The sequence below is a fragment of the Rhinatrema bivittatum genome, chromosome 5 (assembly GCF_901001135.1).
Source record: "Rhinatrema bivittatum chromosome 5, aRhiBiv1.1, whole genome shotgun sequence".
NCBI classification, from domain to species: Eukaryota; Metazoa; Chordata; class Amphibia; order Gymnophiona; family Rhinatrematidae; genus Rhinatrema; species Rhinatrema bivittatum.
The window spans coordinates 116,868,342-116,894,080 of NC_042619.1; the positions used below are offsets into that span (position 1 = coordinate 116,868,342).

A 25,739-nucleotide genomic window follows, 5' to 3' on the forward strand; every position below is an offset into this window, starting at 1 on the left:
CCCGGGAGGCCCGGGATGGGCCGCGGGAAAAGAGACGGCCGCGTGGTGAACCGCAAGACTCGGAGACGTCGTCTACCGCCTCCTCGGACGAGGACGCGATGCCGGGAGCCCCTGAAGACCAGGAGGGCCCTGATGACGATGGACAGGCCCAACCGGGAGCCGGCAAGGGCCCACAGGCGGCTGAGGGTGATGACCCCAAGGTCGTTCGCCTGTTTCGTAGGGAAGAACTTTATCCCCTTATCCCGACTATCCTGGATGAGATCGGCGTGGATCCTCCACCAGTGGAGTCCCGGCAAGGCGTCAAGATGGATCCGGTGCTGCTGGGCCTGGCGGGTCCTGCGCTGGCGTTCCCTTTTCACTTCTCGGTCACAGATATCTTGTTCCGGGAATGGGATACCCCGGAACTGGGGCTGAAGGTGAGTAAAGCTATGGACAAGCTTTATCCCCTTCCGGAGGATGCTCTGGAATTGCTGCGCCTTCCACGTGTGGACGCGGCGGTGTCAGCGGTGACAAAGAGGTCTACCATTCCCGTTACGGGTGCTACGGCCCTCCGGGATATCCAAGATAGGAAGCTGGAGGTGCAGTTGAAGAAGATCTTCGAGGTGTCCGCACTGGGGGTGCGGGCAGCCATGTGTAGTACTTTTGCACTGCGAGCGGGTCTCCGGTGGGCCCAAGTCCTGCAAGCCAATGCCGACCTCTCCTCCGGGGAGGCTACTCAGGCGGATAACTTGGAAGCGGGTGATTGCCTACAGTGCGGATGCGATGCACGATGTGCTCAGAACTTCGGCCAGAGCTATGGTAGCGGCGGTCTCGGCGCGTCGGCTCCTCTGGCTTCGTAACTGGGCTGCGGATGGGGCATCCAAGGCCCACCTGGGGTCGTTACCTTTTAAGGGAAAGCTCCTGTTTGGCAAGCAGCTGGACGACCTGATGCAGTTCGTGAGCGAGAATAAGGCTTTCAAGTTGCCAGAAGATAGACCCAGACCTCGGTCGTCCTTCTCGGCGAGAAACAGATTCCGGTCTAACCGTCGGCAGCGGCCACAGAGAGCGACAGGGTCGGGTCAGTCCTACCGGTCCGGTTCGGCTAGATCATCCTCCTGGTCGCAGTCCTTTCGAGGGAAGAAGTTCAATAGGACCGGTGGACCCTCGTCCGGCTCGGGGTCCAAGTCGGCCCAATGAAACGAGACGGGTCCATTCCTCGTCGCCGCCCGCCCTCGTACCTTACGTGGGTGCGAGGCTCACCCTGTTTTACGAGGCATGGACCAGAATCACTTCCGACCAATGGGTGCTCGCTGTGATAAGAGGCGGTTACGCGTTAGATTTTGTGCGGCTCCCGGTGGACAAGTTCCTCATCTCACCCTGCAAGGCTCTCGTCAAGCGCGCCGCTGTCCGGCACACCCTTCGGCGTCTAGAGGACCTGGGCGCCATTACTCCCGTGCCGCAGGATCAGCAGGGCACGGGAAGGTACTCCATTTATTTCGTGGTCCCAAAGAAGGATGGAGCGTTTCGACCCATCCTCGATCTGAAGGGGGTCAACCGATGCCTGCGGGTGCCGCGGTTCAAGATGGAGACGATCCGCTCGGTGATTGCCGCGGTTCGTCCGGGAGAGTACCTCGCTTCTCTGGACCTCACGGAGGCGTACCTTCACATCGGGATTCAGCCGGCTTATCACCGGTACCTGAGATTCTGCATACTGGGAGGCCATTACCAGTTCAGGGCGCTTCCCTTCGGCCTCGCTACGGCTCCACGCACTTTCACCAAGGTGATGGTGGTGGTGGCTGCTCAGCTCCGGAGGGAAGGGCTGCTGGTGCATCCTTACTTGGACGATTGGCTCATCCGAGCAAAGTCGGAGGCCGGGTGTCGGCAGGCGATTGCCAGGGTCCTCCAACTCTTGCGCTCGCTCGGTTGGGTGGTCAACCTGGCCAAGAGTCATCTGCAGCCTACGCAGCAGTTGGAGTATCTGGGGGCCCTGTTCGACACCGAGAGGGCCATGGTGTCGCTGACTCAGGAGAGAGTGGTCAAGCTACAGCGTCAGGTGCGCCACATTTTGTCCATGCGGTGTCCGCTGGTTTGCGATTACCTGAGGGTCCTGGGTTCCATGGCGTCGACCCTCGCTCTGGTCCCTTGGGCGTTCGCTCACCTGCGACCGTTACAATCAGCGTTACTTTCCCGTTGGAAGCCGGTTTCGGAGGAGTTTTATCTTCCGCTGCCTCTCACGCCCTGTGCCAGGGCCAGTCTGCACTGGTGGCTCTCCCGGGATCATCTGTCCTGCGGGGTGTCTCTGGTCATGCCCACCTGGACGGTAGTGACGACGGATGCCAGTCTACTAGGCTGGGGGGCGGTCTGCGGAGGCCGCTCGGTCCAAGGACAGTGGTCGAACCAGCAGTCGAGGTGGTCCATCAACCGCTTGGAGACCAGGGCGGTGTCGTTGGCCCTGCAATCGTTTCTCCCGTGGATACGGGGCCAGGCGGTTCGGGTGCTCTCGGACAACGCGACCACGGTGGCGTATATCAATCGTCAAGGGGGCACGAGGAGCCAGCAAGTAGCGGAGGAGGCACGGCGGATCATGATCTGGGCGGAACAACACCTCAGCGGCTTGGCGGCGTCTCACATCGCAGGTGTGGACAACGTGCAGGCGGACTTCCTCAGCCGGCATCGGCTGGATCCAGGCGAGTGGGAGTTACCGGACAGGGCGTTTCGCCTCATCTGTGCCAGGTGGGGAACTCCACGCCTGGACCTGATGGCCACCGCTCAAAACGCAAAGGCCCCTCGGTTCTTCAGCCGTCGGAGGGAGCGGGGCGCAGAAGGAGTCGATGCTCTAGTGCTGCCCTGGCCCACGGACGTGTTGATATATGTGTTTCCCCCGTGGCCTCTGATAGGCAAGGTTCTGCGCCGAATCGAGTTGCATCCGGCGGACGTGATCTTGGTGGCGCCGGAGTGGCCACGGCGCCCGTGGTTCGCGGACCTCATTCAGCTGGCGGCAGAACCTCCACTTCGTTTCCTCGGGGCCGACTCTCTTCTTCGACAGGGTCCCGTCTGTTTGGAGGATGCGGATCACTTTTGTCTCGCGGCATGGCTTTTGAGAGGGCGCGCTTAAGAACTAAGGGGTACTCGGAGGCTGTGATTGCTACCTTGTTGAGGGCTCGTAAACAGTCCACGTCCTTAGCCTATATGAGGGTGTGGACAGTTTTTGAGGACTGGTGTAGTACTCATGCGGTGGATCCTGTACGGCCGCCTGTGCCGGGGGTCCTCGCCTTTCTCCAAGAGGGCCTGTCCAAGGGGCTGGCCTGGAGTACCCTGAAAGTACAGACGGCTGCACTTGGTTGTCTGCGCGGGAAAGTGCGCGGTGTGTCCTTAGCGTGTCATCCGGATGTGGTGCGCTTCCTTCGCGGGGCTAAGCATTTACGCCCTCCGGTGCGGAATCCTTGTCCGTCTTGGAACTTGAATTGCGTGCTCTCGGCGCTTGGGGGAGCACCGTTTGAACCTCTTAAGCGGGCGACGCTGAAAGATCTTACCTTGAAGACCGTGTTTCTGGTAGCCATTGCGTCTGCTCGTCGGGTCTCGGAGCTGCAGGCCTTATCCTGTCGGGAACCGTTTTTGCGTTTCTCGCAGGGCGGAGTTTCCCTGCGGACTGTGCCGTCATTTTTGCCTAAGGTGGTGTCCTCGTTCCACTTAAATCAGTCAGTGGACCTCCCAGGTTTTGAGGTCGGGGACCAGATGGACAAGGGGATGAAAGAGTTGAGGAAGCTCGACGTCCGCAGGGTCCTGTTTCGGTATCTGGAGGTTACGAATTCTTTCCGGATTTCCGACCATCTGTTTGTTCTCTGGTCCGGTCCCCGCCGGGGGTCTGCGGCGTCGCGGGCCACGATTGCGCGTTGGCTCAAAGAGGCTATTAGCTCCGCATATCTGCTGCAGGGTAAAGTGGCGCCTAAGGGGCTTCGTGCTCATTCCACTCGGGCGCAAGCCACGTCCTGGGCCGAGGTGTCTCAGGTGTCCACGCAGGAGATCTGTAGAGCTGCGACGTGGAAGTCCTTACATACTTTCACTAGGCATTACAGACTTGATGTCCAGGCGTCTGAAGCGCCGGGGTTTGGGGCGAGTGTTCTCCGAGCGGGACTCTCTGCTTCCCACCCTCGGTAGTTTGCTCTGGTACATCCCAGGTGTCTGGACTGATCCGGGTACGTACAGGGAAAGGAAAATTAGTTCTTACCTGATAATTTTCGTTCCTGTAGTACCACGGATCAGTCCAGGCTCCCGCCCGTCTGTTTGGTACGATGAACAAAGAGAGAGAGTCCGCTCGCTTGGTTAGTCGTACTGCTATTGTTCCAGTTCTTGGCTTATTGGCTTATTGCCGCTTGCCTCTGGTCTGATGTTTTCGGTTTTCAGCCAGGGGGTGTTTGAATTGGTTAAAATTGTTCTAGTTAGTTAGTCGGGCACTGGTTTGCTTTGACAGTTCGTTCGACTGAGGGGCTGTGGGTGGCACCTTACTATATGTAGGGAGCCCGTCAAGTTTTGCTCTGTCTCCATCTGCTGGTGCGGAGTCACAACCCAGGTGTCTGGACTGATCCGTGGTACTACAGGAACGAAAATTATCAGGTAAGAACTAATTTTCCTTTTGTTTTTACCCTTTGCTGTGGTTGATTCCCAGGTGTTGCTCCTCAATGGCTGCTGGCCATTGACTACTCGCCGGCTGTTTTTCATGGCACTGTCCGGTTTTCAACGGTGCCCCCAATGCCCGCGGACCATGTCTATTATTGATCCGCATCAGGTCTGTATACTCTGCCTGGGGGTGTCGCACAAAATCCGCGGATGCCATCTGTGCGATCAGATGACCCCCAAAGGCCATCTTGCCCGGCTGAGCAAAATGGGAAAGCTTTTTGTTTCAAAAAAGTCTGATCCATCTATTCCGACATCAGAGACATCAACACCTAGAGGCCGAGGGGAGCTGTTAGATATGCCATCCCTTTCCACTCCCTGTTTTATTGTCTGAGCCATTAGAACAGAGGTCCAGTACCAAGTTTTAATCAGAATAAATTTATTTTTTATTCAATATTGAAAGCCAATCACATTAGACCCCTGGGAGACAGATAGGGAACTTTTTCTTTTTCTAAGTTCTGCCTGCCTGTCTCAGCGTTTGTTAATCAATGCTGAGTTTTTATAGATAAAAAACATCCAGGGACTGCATAAAGTATCAGGTACCACGTGTGTCCTATCAAATCAGGCAAACTGTATCTAAATTTCCCTGATACCGCCTCCCAACTTAAGATCCAATTAGGCCTAAGAAGGGCCCACATGTCTGATGATTAGTTTCAGTAGGCGACGTGTCTGATGATGGCTGTCAATCATTGTAGTAGGTCTTTGTTCTGTCACTCGTTCCAGACCTTTGATCAGAGTCTTAACCTCTGGGGATATTCAGTTTAACTGGCCTCTTTCAGTCGAGATAGGAATCTGTGAGAACAAAGCTTGGTCCATATGTTGGTTGTGACCTCATGACCCTTCATCATATCTGATTAGGTCTGAATTCCTTCCAGATAGCTCTCAGTAGCCATTCACGCACAGGTCAGCTTAAGTTCATTGTATGCCAGCAGTTTCAGTTAAGTCAGACAGCAAAGGATTCTGGGGTAAGCTGAATGAGCCAAAGTCTTCATGTTACGCTGCCATATATCATCCCCCAGCGGGCCCGTCTCTCTCAAGAGGGGCCGGTGATAAGCCGTCTCTGGTGTCATCACACTCCAAGACATCAGGTTCTTCAGCCTCCTTGGCACTGGGGAAAGACTGGGCTGAGCATCGCGAGAAGTCCTGCAAGCAAGTCACCGGTTGCCATCAATGCACGGCTCTGGAACCAGTGCAGCATCAGCGGCTGCTGTGCCACCACCAAAGCAATCCCGTGGGGAAGAGGCGTCATCCTCTTTCAGACCCGGGAATCCCAGGTGTTCCCCACCGATGTTGGTGCTGGGAACCGAGGCTCCTCGGGGCTCTGAGGAGGCGCTGGTGACACCTCCTCCATCCGTCCATCCTAACTTCACTAGTCCCCATGCTGGTGAATTCTGTGTTACGAGACTGAAGAGGGACCTCGTGTGGACATGCAGATAGTGGCATTCTGTGCATGCTCAGTGTGCCAGTCAAAGTTCTAGAAACTTTGACAAATGTTTGCCGTGCCGGGTTCCATCTGATGATGTCACCCATCTAAGAGAACACCTATTACATGTAAGCAACTTTGCTGACTCCAGCTGATGGTAGAAGTGCAAACCTGCAGTTAAGAAAAAAAAAGAAAGGACAGAAGAAGATAAATTAGAAGTCGCTCCCTGAGGTGTTAGGTTTCTTCGTGGGCCATCCCTCATGTTGAGCCAGGCTAGCGGGAGGTTGGTAGTCTCTAATCAGCTTTAGCCCGCAAAAGATCCAAGGGTCTGACAACCAAGGATCATGGATCTCTCTTTTTCCCTGAAGGCTCCTTCCCAGAGGTGTTGCTAGCAGCAGGGAAGTATTCCTTTTTTTGCTTGAATTTCTTCCTTTGCTGTGGCTGCTGTTTCTTTAAAACAAAAAAATTTGTTACATTTTTCTTTCAGCAGCAATCGCTTGATCGGGGCAGGCCCAGGCTGGGGAAGGGAGCAGTGTAGCTCCTCTGTTCATGGCTTCAGGCTGGAGGCTGCACTGGGCCATGTTCCCCTCCTTTCCCATGTGCCACGATCATGAGGCTTCTGTTTCTCTGCAGTAGGCCCGGCCGTGCAGAGACAAGATGGCTCCGACAGTAATTTCCCAGCATGGGTTTGAGCTGCACGGGAGCCAGAGGCTGTATTGGGCAGTGTTCCCTCCTTACCCGCGTGCCGCAATCACGCAGCTTCTGTTCCTCTGCAGCAGGCCCGGCTGTGTGGAGACAAAATAGTACTGACAGCAGTTTCCCAGAGTGGGAAAGCTTGTTGGGCCGGTGGCCTGGCTCGGGGACAGCTGAATGCAGCGACACTAATCTGCAATTTGTTTCTGGAGGGAAGGGGCCTTCTGGGGGGAATGAGGCTGGTAGGAGAGCCACAGGTTCCCAAGGCCCTGCCAGGATCAATACTGGGAGCCTAGTCAGGCAGGAGAAGAGCTACAGCTACAGCTCGGAAGGTGCCGGACTCCCGGGAACCCAGGACTCCTCTCCCCCGTTGTCTCCAGCGATCCCGTCGGGGGGATGCGAAATCTGGGCCAGATTGGGGAGAGGATGTGGAGTTTTCCTCAGAATTTGTCTTGCTAATGCATAAGGCCTTTTTAACCAGGAAAAGCACTGGCTATAAAAGGGAATTTCTGTCAGCCATCTTGTCCTGCTGCAAAAAGGCCAAGGGGTTCCTTGAACAGGGGGTCAGGGTACCTCCTTTGCCGGCTGGGCTGGACAATCCTGAGGGGCCTAGTGACTCAGATGATTTGGACCTGGATGACCCGGAAGATGGTTTTGGGGTTGGTCCGGGGTGGATCAGAATGACCCAGCAGATCTCATTGCGGATGTCGATCAGGATGGGGATAAGGACATAGCTGATCTGGAAGAAGTCCTGATAACAGAGGGAGATGACTCGCGGATGGTTTGTCTGTTTGAGGCCCCTTATTTCCCATGTTGGGAAGGAACTGGGTATTAGGATGATCCAGGAGGAATCAGACAGTGAAGGGGTGGATCCAGTGTTGGTTGGACTCTGGGGCCTCAAAGGATCAAGAAGCTGGTAAACCAGGAATGAGACTTCCCAGAGGTGAGCCCCAAGGTGGCTAGAGCTGTAGGAAAGTTGTATCTCCTCATGGAGGATATCCTGCAGCTGCTGGTATTGCTAAAGGTGGATGCTTCGGTCTCGGCAGTCACTAACAAGATGACCATCATGGTTGTGGGTTTGGCAGTGTTAAAGGACACGCATGACTGTAAGCTAGAGATTCATCAGGAGAGGATGTTTGAAGTCTCGTCACCAAGACTGCAAGTGGCGATCTGTGGAAGTCTGATGCAGAGGGCCATTTTATGTTGGATCCAGAAGTCTCAGGAGAAGTCTTCAGCAGACACTGGTGTCTAAAGCCAGGCAACTCAGGCAGAGGCCGGGATTGCATATGAGGCTGCCGCGCTTTATGACTTGAGCTATTGTCATGGCGGCCTCGGTGCAGTGTCTGCTCTGGTTGCGGAATTGGTCAGCTGATACATGGTCCAAGTCTCAGCTCTGTAATCTTCCCTTTAAAGGAAGGAAAATTGTTGTTCAGGGAGGACTTGAAACAACTGATGAAGGTTTTGGGGGAGTCTAAAGGGATTAAGCTGCTGGAGGATAAGATGACAGGAAGTTTTTTATGCCTCACTCTAGGTTTTGAGAGGTCTGGCGGTTTTCATCCCGATAAGGGTTCTGCACTGTCTTCGGGGCAGACTCAGGGGTCCAGTAGGCAGCAGTCCGTTTGAGGTACCCGTAGACTTCCCTGAGAGGGCTCTGACCAGGGGACTGATGGCGATAAGGCTTCACAATGAAGCCAGGCTAGTCCACTCTCTCAAGATGGTGGTGGAAAACCATCTATCACAGTTTTACAAAGACTGGACCAGGATTACATTGGACCGATGGGTTCTAGATGTAATAAGGGTCGGCTATGCTTTAGAATTTTTTCACTTCCTCATGGAAGCTTTTGTGGTGTCTCATTAGAGTGTCCAAGGTAAACAAGCAGCGATTAGGGACACATTTGTCGCCTTCAGTAGCTGGCATGATAGTACCAGTGGCTGCCAGGGAGCGTGGTCATGGGAGGTACTCAATTTACTGTGTAGTGCCCAAAAAGGAAAGATCCTTTTGTCCCATCCTCGATCTGCAAAAGGTGAAATGTGATACTGCGAGTTCCCCGCTTTTCCTTATGGAAAAATTGTGGACGGTGATAGCGGCAGTTCGTTGTGTGGAGTTTTGCGGGCCTCACTGGAATTGACGGAAGCCTATCTGCACATATCCATTCGGGAAGAACATCAAAGTTTGTTCATGTTATGGTTCTAGGGTAACTTTTCCACTTTCGGGCCCTCGGTTTGGTGACTGCACCTCACACATTCATAAAGGTGATGGTGGTGGTGACAGTGGCTCTTTGCAAGGAGGGGAGCCTAGTTCATACTTATCTGGACGACTGGCTTATCCAAGGGAAATCATAGGAGGTATTTCAAAGTCTGTGTGCACGGTAATAGATATGTTGAAGTCCTTGAGCTGGGTGGTGAATTTGGCAAAGAGTCACGTGAGCCCTACCCAGATACTGGAATACTTGGAGGTGAAGTTCTATACTCAGCTCGGCAGTGTTTTTCACCTCAGAGAAGATTCAGAAGTTACAATCCTAGGTGGTGCGGATTTTGCGGATGCCAGTGCCCAGGGCTTGGGATTATCTTCAGGTCCTGGGTTCAATAGCATCTACATTGAATTTGGTGCCATGGGCTTTTGCCCACATGTGCCCTCTACAGGGGCGTGGCTGTCACACTAGAATCTGTCAGAGGAGTTTCATCCTCCTTTACCGTTGCAGGGTACTTCCAGGTCCGGTTTCTTGTGGTGGCTGTGTCAGCCCAATTTGGAGAGAGGGATGGGCCTGGAGGTTCTGAACTGGATTAAAGGGATCAAAGATGCCAACCTTCAAGGGTTGGGGCGATCTGTCAAGAATGAATGGTACAAGGACTGTGGTCACCAGTGGAAGCATCTTGCTCTGTTAATCGCTTGGAAACAAGAGCAGTGTGCAGGGCATTGGTGGAATTCTTTCCACAAGTCCGAGGGCAAATGGTCAAAATGTTTTTGGACAATGCAACAACGGTGGCTTATATCAATCTGCAAGGGGGAATGAAGAGTTGCATGGCTGCCCAAGGAGCCAGGACCTTTTAGCCTGAGTGGAGCAACATTTGCAGGGGATAGCCACTTCATATATTGCGGGAATGGACAATGTGCAAGCGGACTATCTCAGCAGGCAACAGTTGGACCCAGGTGAATGGGAGCTGTCGAAGGAGGCCTTCGGCCTTATCCAGTCTCATTGGGGCAGTCCCTATCTGGATCTGATAATGTCAAGGAACAATGCCAAGGCAGCGAGTTTCTTCAGCCGCAGACGATAGGTCACAGCCGAGGGCATAGATGCTTGGGTTCTTCCATGGCTGACAAGGATCCTGCTATGCATGTTCCCTCTGTGATCATTAACAGGTCGAGTGTTTAGGCACATCAAGAGGCATCCAGGCCAAGTGGTACTGTTAGTGCCGGAGAGGCTGTGTCATTCATATTTCACGGATCTGTTCAGCGCGCAATTGATGGATCCCTGAGATTGGCTCAAATGCAGGAACTGTTAAGGCAAGGTCCTATTTTCTTGGATCAGGCGGATCACTTTTGTCTCAAGACTTGACTTTTGGGAGCAGGCGCTTGCGACAAAAAGGATACTCTAAGCCCATGATTTTCAAGGTCTTAGTTTAATTCCTTGCAGTTCCGGTGGCAACCTTGGGGTGTCTCAGAGGTATACTCCAGGGTAAAGGTCGTTGGCCTCACATCCGGATGTTGTGAGGATTTTGAAGGGGATCGAACGTCTGAAGTCGCTGGTGCATAGATTGGGGCTGACGTGAAGTTTAAACTTGGTCTTGCGGGTGCTTTGAGGGCTTCCATTTTGCGCCATTGAGAAGGGAATCATTAAAGGACCTCACGCTGAAGGTGATATTTTTTTGTGGCGATTCATTTGTTCAGAAGATCTCTGAGCTGCAGGCTTTGTCCTATAGGGAACCATTTCTGAAGATTTTGGACAAGGGGGTGTCTCTGCGCATGGTAGCCTCAGTCCTGTCTAAGGTTGTATCTTCTTTTCAGCTGAATCAGACTTTGGTGCTCCTGTCTTCCTGAATTGTTCTGCTGAGTCGCTAGAGGCAAAGATCACAAACAGTTTCCGGCAGTCGGATCATTTGTTTGTATTGTTTGGAGGTAGTAGAAATGGATGCAGGACCTCCAAGGGCACGATAGTGCATTGGCTGAAGGTAGATATTATTTCAGCCTAGCTTTGTAAGGGGAGAAGACTTCCAGAGGGTTTGCGTGTGCACTATACTAGAGCGCAGGCAGTGTCAAGGGCCAAATGTCAGTGTCTCCGCAGGAGATTTGTAGAGAGGTGATGTAGTCTTCTCTTCACACTTTATCTTGCCATTACCATTTACATATTAAGGCTCTAGGAGAGCTGACTGTTGGCGAAAGTATGTTGAGAAGGGATCTTTAAAGGGCCCACCCAGTGTAGGGGGGTGCTTTGGTACATTCCACTTGTCTGGACTGATCTGGGGTATGAACAGGTAAGGAAAATTTGGTTCTTACCTTACTAGATCAGTCCAGAGACCCAGCCCCTTAATGTTCTCAAGACCATTACGGTAAGTCCATGTTCTGGCATGCTTACTGGTAAGAACTTCAGAATGTTATATATACAGAACCTAAAGAAGTTTGCCAGATTGTGGTTAGCCCCTTGGGTCAATTTGTGGTTTTTCTGTTTGGGGCACTCCAACCTTCGGGTTTGGAATTTGCCCTAATTTAGAGGGTTGTTGAGTTGTTGAGGAGTTGTTACTTTATAGTTGGCTTGGGTAAAGGTGAGGGACTGCAGGTGGCACTCTTGGTTATGTAGCAGTGCCTCAAAGTTTTTAGTTCTCTGTCTCCATCTGCTGATAGGGAAGCAAAACCCACTTGTCTGGACTGATCTGTGGTACTTCAGGAATGAAAATTAGCAGGTAGTAACAAATTTTCCTAATTTAGGAAAAAATGACTTGCTGTAAATTATAGTGGTCTATTTGCAGTACCATTATAAGGTGATGACTAAAGTGTTGTGACCAAACTGTACTCTGTCCTGGAAATTAAATTTAGCATTTTAGAAGAAGAGAACAATTAAGTTTTCCTGCATTTCTGTTATAAGAAGGCATCTAAAACAGGTTTGCATAGTTTATATCCTGTGAAAACACCCTCTTTTGGTTTCTTTAATTATGTGAGCAGTTGCCTAGCTATGGGGAGTAGAGACGATAGAGCTGGAGGATTTTATTTGCTGTTCGATCCAAAGCTGGGGGTATGGCAGTGCAGGTGCAGATTTCATTCTAGTGGTTTCAGTCTAGTGGTCAATAGCATTACTCACAGTAGTGGAGCTTGATCAGTGGTATGCTGCCTTGACCATCATTACTGGGCTAACGTCTGTTTAATTTGTTCATAAATGATCTGGAGGAGTGGATTGATAGCAATATAGCCATCTTTCTGAATGGCACCAAGCTGTTAGAAGGCTTGCCTCATGAATACTGTATAATATCTATTATTATTATTATTTATTAGCTTTTTTATACCGGTGTTCATAAAGGTACATCACGCCGGTTCACATTATAACAAAAGTAGTGAAATTACATAATAACAGGGAAAAGGGATGGGGCAACATAGTGAAGCACAGAAGAACAGTTCAAAAGCAACAACAAAACGTATCAAGAATATAACGAGGTGTAAGTAGCACAAATAGAAAGTAATGACTAAGGTGCAAGATGCTGTATCAGACTAAATGACATTTCAAGAGAATAGCTCTGCAATGAGGAAAAAAGTATTCCAGGCAGAGGGGCTGTTTTGAGCATTTCAAAAATTAGGGCTGTAGAGAGAAGCAAAGAGTACCAGGGACTGAGCAGGATCGAGCAGGGAAAAGGGATCGGGAGGGCAGGGGTTCCTAAGGGTGGAGAAGTGGGAAAGGCAGGGATGGGGTTCTTGAGGGTGCAGAAGTGGGCATCATAGAGGCATAAAAGAGAGTGAAAAGAGAGACTAGTCAGGAAAGGCTTGCCGAAAGAGCCATGTCTTAAGTTTCTTTTTGAATTTAATTGAGCAGGATTCCAAACGGAGAGTCGTGGGCAAAGTGTTCCATTGTGTTGGCCAGCAATAGATAAGGCGCGGTTTCTGGTAGAGGAGAGGTGTGCAATCAAAGGATCTGGACATCTAGGGGACAGGGCAGACTGCACATGAGATTCAGGTTGGCCTAGTGTACTGTGATACTGAGTCCATAAGAATAGACACGCAGAATGCAAACTAAGCCATGGGAGGGCTCCACATGCATGGGTCAGTAATACAGGAAGAAATGAAAATGTTACCAGCCCATTTAAATACTATGTAAATCTTGTTCATGGTGAATTTTTTTGTGGTAAAGTTTGCACAAAATAACACTTTTATTTAAAAAAAAATAAAAAATAAAAAATATATATATATATATTTCACATACTTGAGGTGTAGTTTTGCAAAACTTTTTGAATGAAATTTAACTATACAAATGTAAGTAGTCTGCTTTGCATACTCATCTATTTTGCATAAATTTTGTGTTATGCTTTGCAAGTTTCATTGATGCAAAAAAAACTAATGAGCAAAAATTCACAAATGAAAATGCCCACATTATTTGGCCTTTTTTACACATTGACACTTTTGCAAAGCACAACTTAATCCATTGGTTTCTAGATCTGTGCTTTCTGCTACCATGCTGGAAATGGACTTGGGAATGATAGAGGATAATTTTATAACATCGCAAGTAATTTACACAGCTACGCAAATACATTTACACCAATTTTCAAAATGAATTTCTGCATGTTAAGTTCACTTTGAAATTTGTGCAAAATAACACACGCAAACTCACTGGCACAAAGTTACATCTGCTCTTTGCAGGACATAATTTGTGCATGTGCATTTATTCATATATGAGTTAAAAAATCAAAAGTATACCGATAAACCCAAACACTGCCCCTCCCAGAATGCCTCACTTTTATGTGCACAAAAAACCAATGTGTGAAATCGGGTTATGTCTATATTTTTATGCACACAGAGCCCAAGCAGTTTTATAACAAACCATTTAGACACACAAACCTATTTTTATTCGTCTGAATGGGTTTGAAAATTCATCCCATGGTTCAGGGGTGGCCAACTCTGGTCCTCACAAGCCACAGACAGGCCAGATTTTCAGGATATCCTCCATGAATATGCATGAGAAAGATTTGCATGCACTGCCTCCATTGTATACAAATCTATCTCATACATATTCATAGTGGATATCTTGAAAACCAGGCCTGTTTGTGGCTCTCGAGGACTGGCATTGACCACCCCTGCCATAGTAGACAGCAGTTTAGATTTCACAGTTTTGCGTGGTAATCACAAGGCTACTCTGCCTAGAATAGGACTGAAAAATTGGTCGAACTCTTGGTATTTGGCCATGGGCAGGGTTTAAATGATATGATCAGGGACTTTATTACTTGTGACTTTTCTAGATCAATTTTTTTTCCTATGTTGGATTGCTAGAGGGCAAGCACCCAAATTTTCAGCAACATTTTTAATTGTGACCCAAAAGCTCAATTTTATTTTTACTCCATCTTTGGCTGTAATCCCTTTCTTTACCATTGTATACTGCTTTTGTGTTTTCCTCTGCTTTGCTTTTCAGGAAAAGCTCTTTGAAACTGCAGTTTCTTGCATTCACAGACAACATATTTTTTTCCTTCTCTTGAATGGTAGATCCTGGGTTGGTTTGTGCAGATCTCCTTAGGACTGAAGCATATTCACGACAGGAAGGTCTTACACCGGGACATAAAGGCTCAGGTAGCAAACACTGGAGACAGACTCTGCTTCTGCATGAGCTAATGTGCGCCCAGTAAACACCATGTGTCCTACCAGTGGGAAACACAAACTAAACTGATGTTTCTTCCTTTGCAGAATATTTTTCTTAGCAGTAATGGAATGTTAGCAAAGCTTGGAGACTTTGGCATAGCAAGAGTTTTGAACAAGTAAGCGCTGTTTTCCAGTTTCTGTCTTTTGTGTTTTTATTATTTTTCATATTCGGAAAGTTCATAGAACCACATTTTCAGGCTGACTTAATTCAAGAAAAAAACAAACAAACCCTTTCTGTCTTAATACTGAGTACTCCTTGGATTGGATAGATGTACAGAATGATAGTGTAGCTAACATAACACGGCATTTCTTTTTCAAGTCAGCAGACAGAAAGAGCATTGCAGAAGGTAACTCTCATGCCAACAGGAAGTGCATCAGCCTATAGGTGTTGGAACGAGGTGGGCCACCCAGGTCCTGACCGACCAACTTTCAGGCTGCACAGTCCCAGAAGTGCTCCTTTAGTTACCACACCCTCTGCAAGTTTGAACCACGCGAGTGCCTGTTTTGTGCTGAGCCTCGTGAGAACAGCATGCAAATACAAGCATCCACGTGGCATGGGTAGCCATGTGGTACCTGCAGGAGCCTCGCCAGGAGGGTGCAAAATAAATGGGCAGCTTTCTGCGGTGGAGGAGGGAGGGGAGGGAAGGAGGCTGGCTGGAGTGGCGTTGAAGGCTAGGGGACTCTGGGATTGGGGTTCCAAGGCTGAGGGCTGGCTAAGGGGGAAGACAAAGGGGGTTGTGTTTAGTTTGCTGGCTGTGGTGGGGTGTGGTGAGGAGTCAAGACTGGGGACAAAGCCCCCCCACCCAACCAAAAACAAGCATTCTGCTGCCCCTGCTGCAGTCACCACAAAAATTCGACATTGAACATGCGTTCTTTACATGGAAGGAGAGCAAATTCATAAAGTTGCAGCTTTCCTCGATACAAATTAATAATGGCTGAGACCAACCCATTTATCAGCAGCTGGCACACACACACACACTGCATATTTCAAGACCTGGCCACGTTTTCTCAAAGGGATAGATTTACATATAGGCAGAGTCGGCAAATAGGGTGGCTGCCATGCCTTGTGAGTCTCTTTTTACATCATCAGCCTTGGCACCATCTTATCTGAGCAAGCTGTGTGTGGTTGCCGGAAGGCAACCAGCTATCTACATGCCGAAGGGTGACCAGGGGTATAAATCACCACTGTGCATGCTTCCTCTCGCTTTTGAGCCTTCATCACTCCGTTGACATAGCATCGTCTCTCTAATTCATCTAAAGACCTTGATGCAAGATCTTGATATGATTGAGATATCTTCAAAGTCTTCTTTTTAGAAAGGGCTATAAATATTTAGCCATCATGACAGGACATAAGGGAGCCAAAACAAACAGTAAGCCGTGGTACTCAGGATTGGAACACGCTGGAATGAGGTTTCACCAATAATGGGGTTTTTTTTTCCAGTCTCTCTTTGGTGATTACAACATGCAAATAGGTCTTACTCCCTGCATGTTCATTTTTTTTTTAAGACTTTCATGTGCAGTAAGGCATGCTGGCCAGAAAAGCTCACAATCGCTGCTCTGATGTTTCTTGACTGGAGGTTATTACTGGTCATTTGGGTCTGATTTTGTGTGTATGACACATTGAAAATGAAGCTTATCGTATAGAGGGGGCATATTATGTACTGATTCATTCTCACCAAATGACTGTGCAGGATCTTCTGAAAGGGACAACATATGCCCTAAAGTATGAAAATAAAATATGATTAGTCCTAGTATCCTGCTATTTATTTTGGGATAGTCCCTGTTTTCTTCCCCCGAGTTTATGTTTTACATGCTTTTTATGAGAGTTTCTATTTTAGTTACAGTTGTTTCCTTTGAGTCTGGGGTTATTGAGAGAAGTCAGAGACGCACCAAGGTGAGGGAAGGGAGGTGCTTGGATTATGTTACAAATACTCTCACTTTCATTGTGCACTTGCCTAGTGTCACAAGGTTGGGCTGCATGACTTAGCAAGTCTGGCCTGGACATTGTTGCAGAGTCACTTTACTGTCCTACTCAGCCTAATTTTCAAAACCATTTACATGTAGGAACGGCTATTAGAAAATGGACTGGGGCCCAGCAGGGCCGGTGCAAGGGTATTAGGCACCCTAGGCGAAACGTCAGCTATGCCGCCCCCCCCCCCCCCCACACACACACAATTAACTTACATTGTGCATTAATGAAAATAACGAAGTCTGTATTTATAACAGAACACTTATTTGACATTTTTATGCCATGTAAACCATTGAGATGATTTGTCTTATCGACGGTATAGAAACTCTTTTATAAATAAATAAATAAAAATAAATAAAATAAACATAAACCAAAGCTATACTTGTTGCTCAAACAAAAAAAGCAGACACATCACATAATATTAAATAATTAAAATGGCAGTCAATCAAGAAAAATAAACTTAAAAAGCCATCTTTACTTACCCCCTCCAGCAGCTCTCTTACTCCTCTTCCATGCAGGCTGTAGCACACACCAGAAGCAGCAGTAGTGGCTAAGCTCTATACTCATGGTCCTCTTCCTTAATGCCCATGTCTCTCACACACACACTCACCATATCAGTCATGCCCCCATGACCAGTTTCTGTCTCTCACACACCAATCATCTCCCAAACAGTCTTTGGCACACACACACCAGTCACCTTCCTGAACAGTTTCTCTCATGCCATACACACACAGGCTTCCCACTCCCGTGTTCCACTTACATATATGGGCTTCTCACTCTCATAATCACTTTCTTTCTCACACACATACCCAGAGTTCTCACTTCCATGCTTTTTCTCTCTTTCTCACACACACACACACACACACACACACACATCCCTGACTGTCTCACACATCAGTCATCTCCTTGAGCAGTCACTTTCATTGTCTCTCACATATACACATACATCAGCTCTCTGACCAGTTTCTCTCAATCACACACACATGCTGTCCATCAAATACATTCTCTCACTTACACACAGACTCTCAATCGCAGGCAGGCAGGCAGGCAGGCTGGCTGCTTCTCTCTCTTTCTCTCACTCACTTCCTCCCCCCCCAGCACAAACGGTAACTGCTCCTCCTCCTCCAGCCCCTGCAGGCCAAGAAGGAAGAATCCCATCGGCCGCAGGAGGCTCGTGCTGCTCTCTCCTTTCCCGATTACCGGCTGCTTCAGTTGCTCGGGGGCCGATGCTGCTGTCGCCGCTATTTTTTCATGCAGCACTTCTCTTTCTTCCCGCGCATCACTTCCTGTTCCGGTTCAAAGGGGGGGGGGGGGGGGGGCGGGAAGAAGACCAGCCGCAGATGCAACAGCTTTTTTTTTTTTTTTTTTGCACCGCTGCCGTTCCCGCTGGGCTTGAACGTGCTGATAGCCCGGCGGCAACGGCAGCAGGGAAGAAAGAGCAGCGGGAGGGACCGGGAGCCACGCGAACCGCTGGGGGAGGTCAGATGGGTCTTTTGGGGCGGGCTGCCGGCAGCGGCTGTTTTATTTTTATCGGGGGGGGGGGGGGGGGCGGCGGCTCTCTTAATTTTACCGGGGCAGTGCCGCCCCCGGGAAGCTGGCGCCCTAGGCGACCGCCTAGTTCGCCTAGTGCTTCCGCCGGCCCTGGGGCCCAGTGCATGTAAAAGTAAGCATGGAACCCGGTTATGCACCTAACTGGTGAGAGACGTTTTTGATTTTAAAAAGTACCTGCACAAGTTAACCTATACAAGTTATGCCGTGCATAGAGGAGGTGTAACATTGTGTGGGTTAATCTGTGCAAGTACTGTGCCAACTACTCGCAAACTTATGTGCATACGTTTGCTTTGAAAATTCTGTGTAAAGTCTGTGTATAAAAGATACACACAAACATATAGAAACATAGAAACATAGAAATGACGGCAGAAGAAGACCAAACGGCCCATCCAGTCTGCCCAGCAAGCTTCACATTTTCTCATACTTATCTGTTTCTCTTAGCTCTTTGGTTCTATTTCTCTTCCACCCCCACCATGAATGTAGAGAGCAGTGATGGAGCTGCAACCAAGTGAAATATCAAGCTTGATTAGTTAGGGGTAGTAGGGGTAGTAACCGCCGCAATAAGCAAGCTACACCCATGCTTATTTATTTTACCCAGACTGTGTTATTCAGCCCTTATTGGTTGTTTTTCTTCTCCCCTGCCGTTGAAGCAGGGAGCTATGCTGGATATGCGTGTAGTATCAGTTTTTCTTCTCCCCTGCCGTTGAAGCAGAGAGCTATGCTGGATATGCGTGAAGTATCAGTTTTTCTTCTCCCCTGCGGTTGAAGCAGGATATGCATTGAAAGTGAAGTATCAGGCTTATTTGGTTTGGGGTAGTAACCGCCGTAACAAGCCAGCTACTCCCCGCTTTGTGAGTGCGAATCCTTTTTTCTTCTCCCCTGCCGTTGAAGCAGAGAGCTATGCTGGATATGCGTGAAGTATCAGTTTTTCTTCTCCCCTGCCGTTGAAGCAGAGAGCTATGCTGGATATGCGTGAAGTATCAGTTTTTCTTCTCCCCTGCCGTTGAAGCAGAGAGCTATGCGTGAAGTATCAGTTTTTCTTCTCCCCTACCGTTGAAGCAGAGAGCTATGCTGGATATGCATTGAAAGTGAAGTATCAGGCTTATTTGGTTTGGGGTAGTAACCGCCGTAACAAGCCAGCTACTCCCCACTTTGTGAGTGCGAATCCTTTTTTCCACATTTCCTCTTGCTGTTGTAGCTTAGAGTGATGTTGGAGTCACAGTAACCATGTGTATGTTTATTGAATAAGGGTATTATCTCCAGGCAGTAGCCGTCATTCTGGCGAGCCACCCACTCTTTATTGACGGCCTCTTGATTTTATGGATCCACAGTGTTTATCCCACGCCCCTTTGAAGTCCTTCACAGTTCTGGTCTTCACCACTTCCTTCGGAAGGGCATTCCAGGCATCCACCACCCTCTCCGTGAAGAAATACTTCCTGACATTGGTTCTGAATCTTCCTCCCTGGAGCTTCAAATCGTGACCCCTGGTTCTGCTGATTTTTTTCCTATGGAAAAGGTTTGTCGTTGTCATTGGATCATTAAAATCTTTCAAGTATCTGAAAGTCTGTATCATATCACCTCTGCTCCTCCTTTCCTCCAGGGTGTACATATTTAGATTCTTCAATCTCTCCTCATAAGTCATTTGATGAAGACCTTCCACCTTTTTGGTCACCCTTCTCTGGACCGCCTCCATCTTGTCTCTGTCTCTTCGGAGATACGGTCTCCAGAACTGAACACAATACTCCAGGTGAGGTCTCACCAAGGACCTGTACAAGGGGATAATCACTTCCCTTTTCTTACTCGATATTCCTCTCTCTATGCAGCCCAGCATTCTTCTGGCTTTAGCTATCGCCTTGTCACAAACTTTACCTGAACATGCACAGTTATAAAACCACCCTCCCTGTGTGTACATTTTTATATTAGAGAATGTCGGGTAGAGCCAGACAATTTGATAACTGAGAACACGTGCTTTTTGAAACTGAGTACTTATTCAGAAATAATATGACAACACTGAAAACAGGAGGATATGATGGACAGCAAGCCATTGATCTATAGTAAACTATGGAGTCTAATGAAATGTTAGAGCAAGTAATACTGTATTACCACTACAAACTTGGAAATGAGTTCATTTCTTTAAAAAAAATAAAAATTAATGCAGCCCTAGGAATATTGCATGCTATTATTTGCATTTCAAGAACCAGGTCCTTCCAGTACTCATCTCTGGCTGGCGAGGAGGTAAAAAGGCAGAAACTTCTTTTCAAGCTAAATGGACATTTGGACACCTATTGATGCAAACTGATGACTAGATCAGTTTTTGGTTGCCATTAGCCTCTGAATTTCTGCCACAGTAGCTCTGAAGCTTGCGGGCCATATAATCTCTTACTGGTGAAACTTGGTGGCAAAAGTCAAATTTTATGATTGTCCCCCTCCTTCTGGTCATCAGCTTTCTGCCAGTATTGTAGTAAGAGCAGTGCCAGGTTCTTCCGCTGCTAGAGTCTGTGAGTGCGACTTCAGCAGTGCTCTCAGACTCTAGTCAGTGACTGAACTTGGATCTCCTGCTGGACAATGCACAGTGACAACCAGGGACTATTGAGCAGCCCAAATGTGAAAGACTAAGGGAGTTTGTCCATTCTCTGTCTTCATAATACAGAAATTCACTAATAAAACCTCTCTTCTCCCACCCAAATCAAATAAACATGAATCTATATTCAGTATATTCTGAAAATGAATCTAGACACAGTAGATAAAATACAATTTTCTAATTGCTCTAATGCTTCTGGCTAGCTATTTACTAGGACACACCAGTCCTGGAGTGCCTCAACAGGTCTAGTTTTCAGGATATTCTCAATGAATATGCATGAGGTATATTCGCATGCACTGTCTCCATTGTATACAAATATACCTCATGCATATTCATTGTGGATGTCCTGAAAATCAGATCTGTTTGTGGCACTCCAGCACCAGAGTTGCCTAGCTCTGTACTAAGATGTAAATATAGCACGTTTTTCCTTCCTCCCTATTGTACAGAATAAAGCTGCTCTCATATCTTTAGTCTTAGCGTTCCTTTCGTTTGGTTATTCATCCATGCAAGTTGCAGAGTCAGTAGGGATGTGCCACACTCTCTTGTAAGAGATGGTATTTTCTCCCAGACACCTGAGGTCCCTGTGCTTTTCTGCAGACCTGCAGTATTTTTTTCCTGCTCCGCACTGTTTCTGTAGACACTGTCTTGAGATACTTTCAATACTCTGCTTACATTCTTTGGGCTTCATGAATCATTGTTTGTTTGTTTTACCTTTTGGATACAGACTTTTATTTCTTTATTGTTACCTTTCAAGCTGCTTAATAGATTGCTTTTACAGTCAGACACTTTTTGACTGCATTGGCATTCATCCTGATAGCCGTTTTTCAGATGAGTAGAGGTGTTAAGTATACCCTGGATGTCTACAAGACCCTCCTGTTTTGCTGAGCGCTACAAAGGAGGATGCGGTCATGGAAACTGGCAGCTTTCACCTCTTGATGTGCATATTCTGCCTAATATTTCCTGGTTGTTGATTAATGTCATTTCCTCATTTCTCTGAAGGTTGTCATGCCATGTAATCTGTTAGTGGGCAGGTCAACTTGCCCCCCAAGATAGCTCCATGAATATTGTTTAAATGTGCCTTATATATACAAATTATATTTGTCGATATGGCAAAGATAAGTATTGCAGTAACCAAAATTATAAGAAAGGAAATGGAAAACATTCTTTTACAAGGATGAAAATCTTTGAAACACTGAACTGAAAAGTCAAAACAATTAAAAGAGAGTAGTATACAATTACAGATTACATTTTCACAGGCTTAGTCAGGATCTGCATGTGTAATATAAGGAATTAGGTGAGTAGAGTGGCCAAATCTGCATTAATGGATTTATGGCTGCTTGAAAGCATAAATTTAATTCAGCTGCTTAAAAAAGAGGAGTTCCACAGGCATTCCTGGGATATGACTGGAAACTCCACATGTACATTTAGGCCTAATTTTCAAAGTGATCTGCATGCATAAAAACACAGGCTTTGTAAATCAAACAGGGGCCAGTGTGTGTGAAAGTACACACGTAACCTGGATGTGTGCAGAGTTTTACGTACATTGGGAGTAGGAGTTCCGGAGGGCAGAGTTGGGGGCAGGGATATGACTCAAGCGCATACTTTTGTACTTTTTAAAGTATGCAAGCAAATTATCACACACAAGTTAAACCCTGCTTGGAGCAGGTATAACTTGTGTGTGGACAATTTCGCACAAAGCTAGCCAATTAGGGAAGGATTTTCAAAGTGAATTTATGCACATACGTTTGCTTTGAAAATCCTTGGTAAAGTCTGCATGGAGTTATAAAATTACCCTTTTAAACTGAAAAAAAAAATGAGTGCATAGCATGCCTGCTACTCACCTGCATATGTTACACCATGTAAGTGCAGCCATGCACTTTACATAAGCTAATATTCAAACACAATGTACACAGGTACCCAGTGTTTAAAAATGGGCTGGCTGGAAAGCCTGTGCATACTTTTGAAAATGTACCCCATGTATATAAAAAATGGTTTCAAATCTTTTCCTGTGAGGCTTCTGACACTGTCTCAGTCATACATCAAATCAGAGAAGGTATTTGACATATGCAGAGATTCATCACAAGTGTATCAATCTCCAAACTTGCTGGGAAAGGGGAGCTGGGATGCAGGCACGCGTACTCAAAACAATTGTTCACCATTGACCAAACCCAAGAAGAGAGAATCTTGTATTGTAATATAATTAATTAATTATATTAACAATTCAAGAAAATGAGGCTTAAACTACCCTTCAAAGACAAGGAGCAAGAGACAGTCACCTCCCAATTGCATTTTGAACAGCCCCTTGTTGGGGGGCTTGCCACTTGTCTTTGAAGGGTAGGTTCGTCCACATTTTAAATTGTTAAATAATATTTGTAGAGGAAGCATTATTGTTGCTATTGTCATGTAAAGCAGGTTTATTTCAGTTTGTGTGAGCAAGAACAAGTAGCGTACAGCACAAGAAGAAAAAGCTTGAAGGAATGCCTTGAAAACGTTTCCTGTAAAGTGCATCCCTTCTGCATAAGTAATAAAAACATGAATTCCCCTTCACACCCCAGATCAGTCCAGACAAGTGGGTTTTGCATCCCTACCAGCAGATGGAGGCAGTAAACAAAAACTTTTCAGGGACTGCTACTTAACTGAGAGTGCCACATTTATTATTTTATTTATTTTATTTAAAAACTTTTCTATACCATCGTTTAGTAATACACCATCACAACGGTTTACAATTAGGCACGTATATCAGTTTGATTTGTACATTTATCTAGGGGGGGTGCTAATCAGTTTTTCGGTTACATGTTTCAAAAATCTATTCTATATGGAAAGTGGATTGGAACTTCCATTTATATGATTCATTGGATAATCATATACGGTTTATACTGTCTCTCTTAAATTAATATTTAATTATGATAAAAAATAGTAAAGAAAGCAGTTACGCTTTTAGGTGACTTTCAGCAGTGAGTAGGTGTTCTTACTCATTGACCTCATTGTGAAAAGCTTTTTTGAAGAGCCAAGTTTTCAAACTTTTTTTGAAGAGTTTTAAATCTTTCATCAATCTTATTTCGAGTGGCATTATATTCCATAATATTGGACCGGCTAAGGATATTGCTCTCTCTCTAACTTGGGTCAGTTTTGCTGTTTTGACAGAGGGTATGGTTAGTAGAGCTTTATTGGCTGATCTGAGATTTCTCTGGGGGACATGTAATCGCAGTGCGGTGTTTAGCTAGTCAGCATTTTCTTCATTGATTAATTTATGAATTGTGCATAGCGTTTTAAATTGCACTCTTTGTTCTATTGGCAGCCAGTGTAATTCGGCAAGTGTTTGAGTGGTACGATCCCAGTAAGTATTCTGGCAGCCGAGTTCTGCAGTATTTGTAGCGGTCTGAGTGTTGTATATGGTAATCCTAGGAAAAGTGTGTTACAATAGTCTGTGCTAGCGAAAATTAGTGCTTGTAGTACTGTTTAAAAGTGTGCTTGAGTTAATAAGGGTTTTAGTCTCCGAAGGATCATTAATTTGGCGTAGCCTTCTCTAACTTTTAGTGATATGTGTTGCTTAAGGCTGAGTTCCGTGTCGATTATTACTCCTGGGTTATGAGCTTTCTCCTTTAATTCCACTGTGTTGTCATTTTTAAGTTTGATGGGATTCTGAATTATTTCAATGTTTTTTCGTTCACATGCAGTCTCTTCAGTATTTCTCTGTTTCCAGCAGATGGCAGAGGTACAAACTTGCAGTCTGGAGTTGATAACAAAAAAAAAGATTTTAAGCAGGCAGAGAAACATCTAGCAGTGTTAGCAGCATCTCATGTGGCCGGAGTGGACTATGTGCAAGCAGATTCCCAGCAGACAGCAACTGGATCCGGGAGAATGGGAGTTGTCATTCGGAACAGGTGGGGCAAGCCCCAGTTTGATCTCATGGTGTCTCGAGGAAATGCCAAGATGGACAGATTTTTCAGCTGCAGGAGAAAGTTCGGCTCCGAAGGAATTGATGCTCTTGTTCAATTTTGGCCAACGAGACCTCTGCTGTACGTGTTTTCCCCGTGGCCTCTCATAGGCCGAGTGTTTCATCACATCAAGCAACATCAAGGAAGAGTGATTCTCGTGGTGCCTGAGTGGCCGTGCCATCCATGGTTTACAGATCTGGTTCAGCTGGCAGTAGACAGTCCCATCCGATTAGGGTGCCTGGAGGGGTTGCTACGCCAGTGGCCCATCTTTTCGGAGCAGGCGAATCACTTTTGTCTAGCAGCCTGGCTTTTGAGAGGTGACATTTTCACTTGAAAATTATTCAGAGCCTGTGATTGCTACTTTGCTTCAGGTTAGGAGTCCATCCACTTCTCTGTCGTATATCCGAGTGTGGAAAGTGTTTGAGTCATAGTATGGGCACCATGTCCTTGACCCTTTGCACTTCAATGTTTCCCAGGTATTTGCATTTTGCAGGATAGCTTAGCAAAGGGATTGGCCTATAATTCACTCCAAGTACAGTAGCAGCCTTGGGCTGGTTTTGAGGGAAGTTTCAGGAGAGGCTACTGGTGTCTCATCCGGACATCATGTGTTTTCTTAAAGGGGTGAAGCACATGTGTTCACTGGTTTATAGGATGTGTCCATCATGGAACATAAGAAAATGCCATACTGGGTCAGACCAAGGGTCCATCAAGCCCAGCATCCTGTTTCCAACAGTGGCCAATCCAGGCCATAAGAACCTGGCAAGTACCCAAAAACTAAGTCTATTCCATGTTACCATTGCTAATGGCAGTGGCTATTCTCTAAGTGAACTTAATAGCAGGTAATGGACTTCTCCTCCAAGAACTTATCCAATCCTTTTTTAAACACAGCTATACTAACTGCACTAACCACATCCTCTGGCAACAAATTCCAGAGTTTAATTGTGCATTGAGTAAAAAAGAACTTTCTCCGATTAGTTTTAAATATGCCCCATGCTAACTTCATGGAGTGCCCCGTAGTCTTTCTACTATCCGAAAGAGTAAATAACCGATTCACATCTACCCGTTCTACTCTTATGATTTTAAACATCTCTATCATATCCCCC

General features: G+C 47.1%; 1 protein-coding gene across 4 annotated transcripts in view; it reads left to right on the top strand.

Moving 5' to 3' along the window:
* NEK5 (NIMA related kinase 5) overlaps positions 1-25,739 on the top strand; it is a 202,665-nt gene that overhangs the window by 22,445 nt on the left and 154,481 nt on the right. For all 4 annotated transcript variants that reach the window (XM_029602794.1, XM_029602795.1, XM_029602793.1 and 1 more), the window contains exons 5-6: positions 14,445-14,528; positions 14,643-14,713. In XM_029602794.1, the coding sequence (XP_029458654.1) occupies positions 14,445-14,528; positions 14,643-14,713 (155 nt within the window). The remainder of the gene's footprint in view (positions 1-14,444; positions 14,529-14,642; positions 14,714-25,739) is intronic.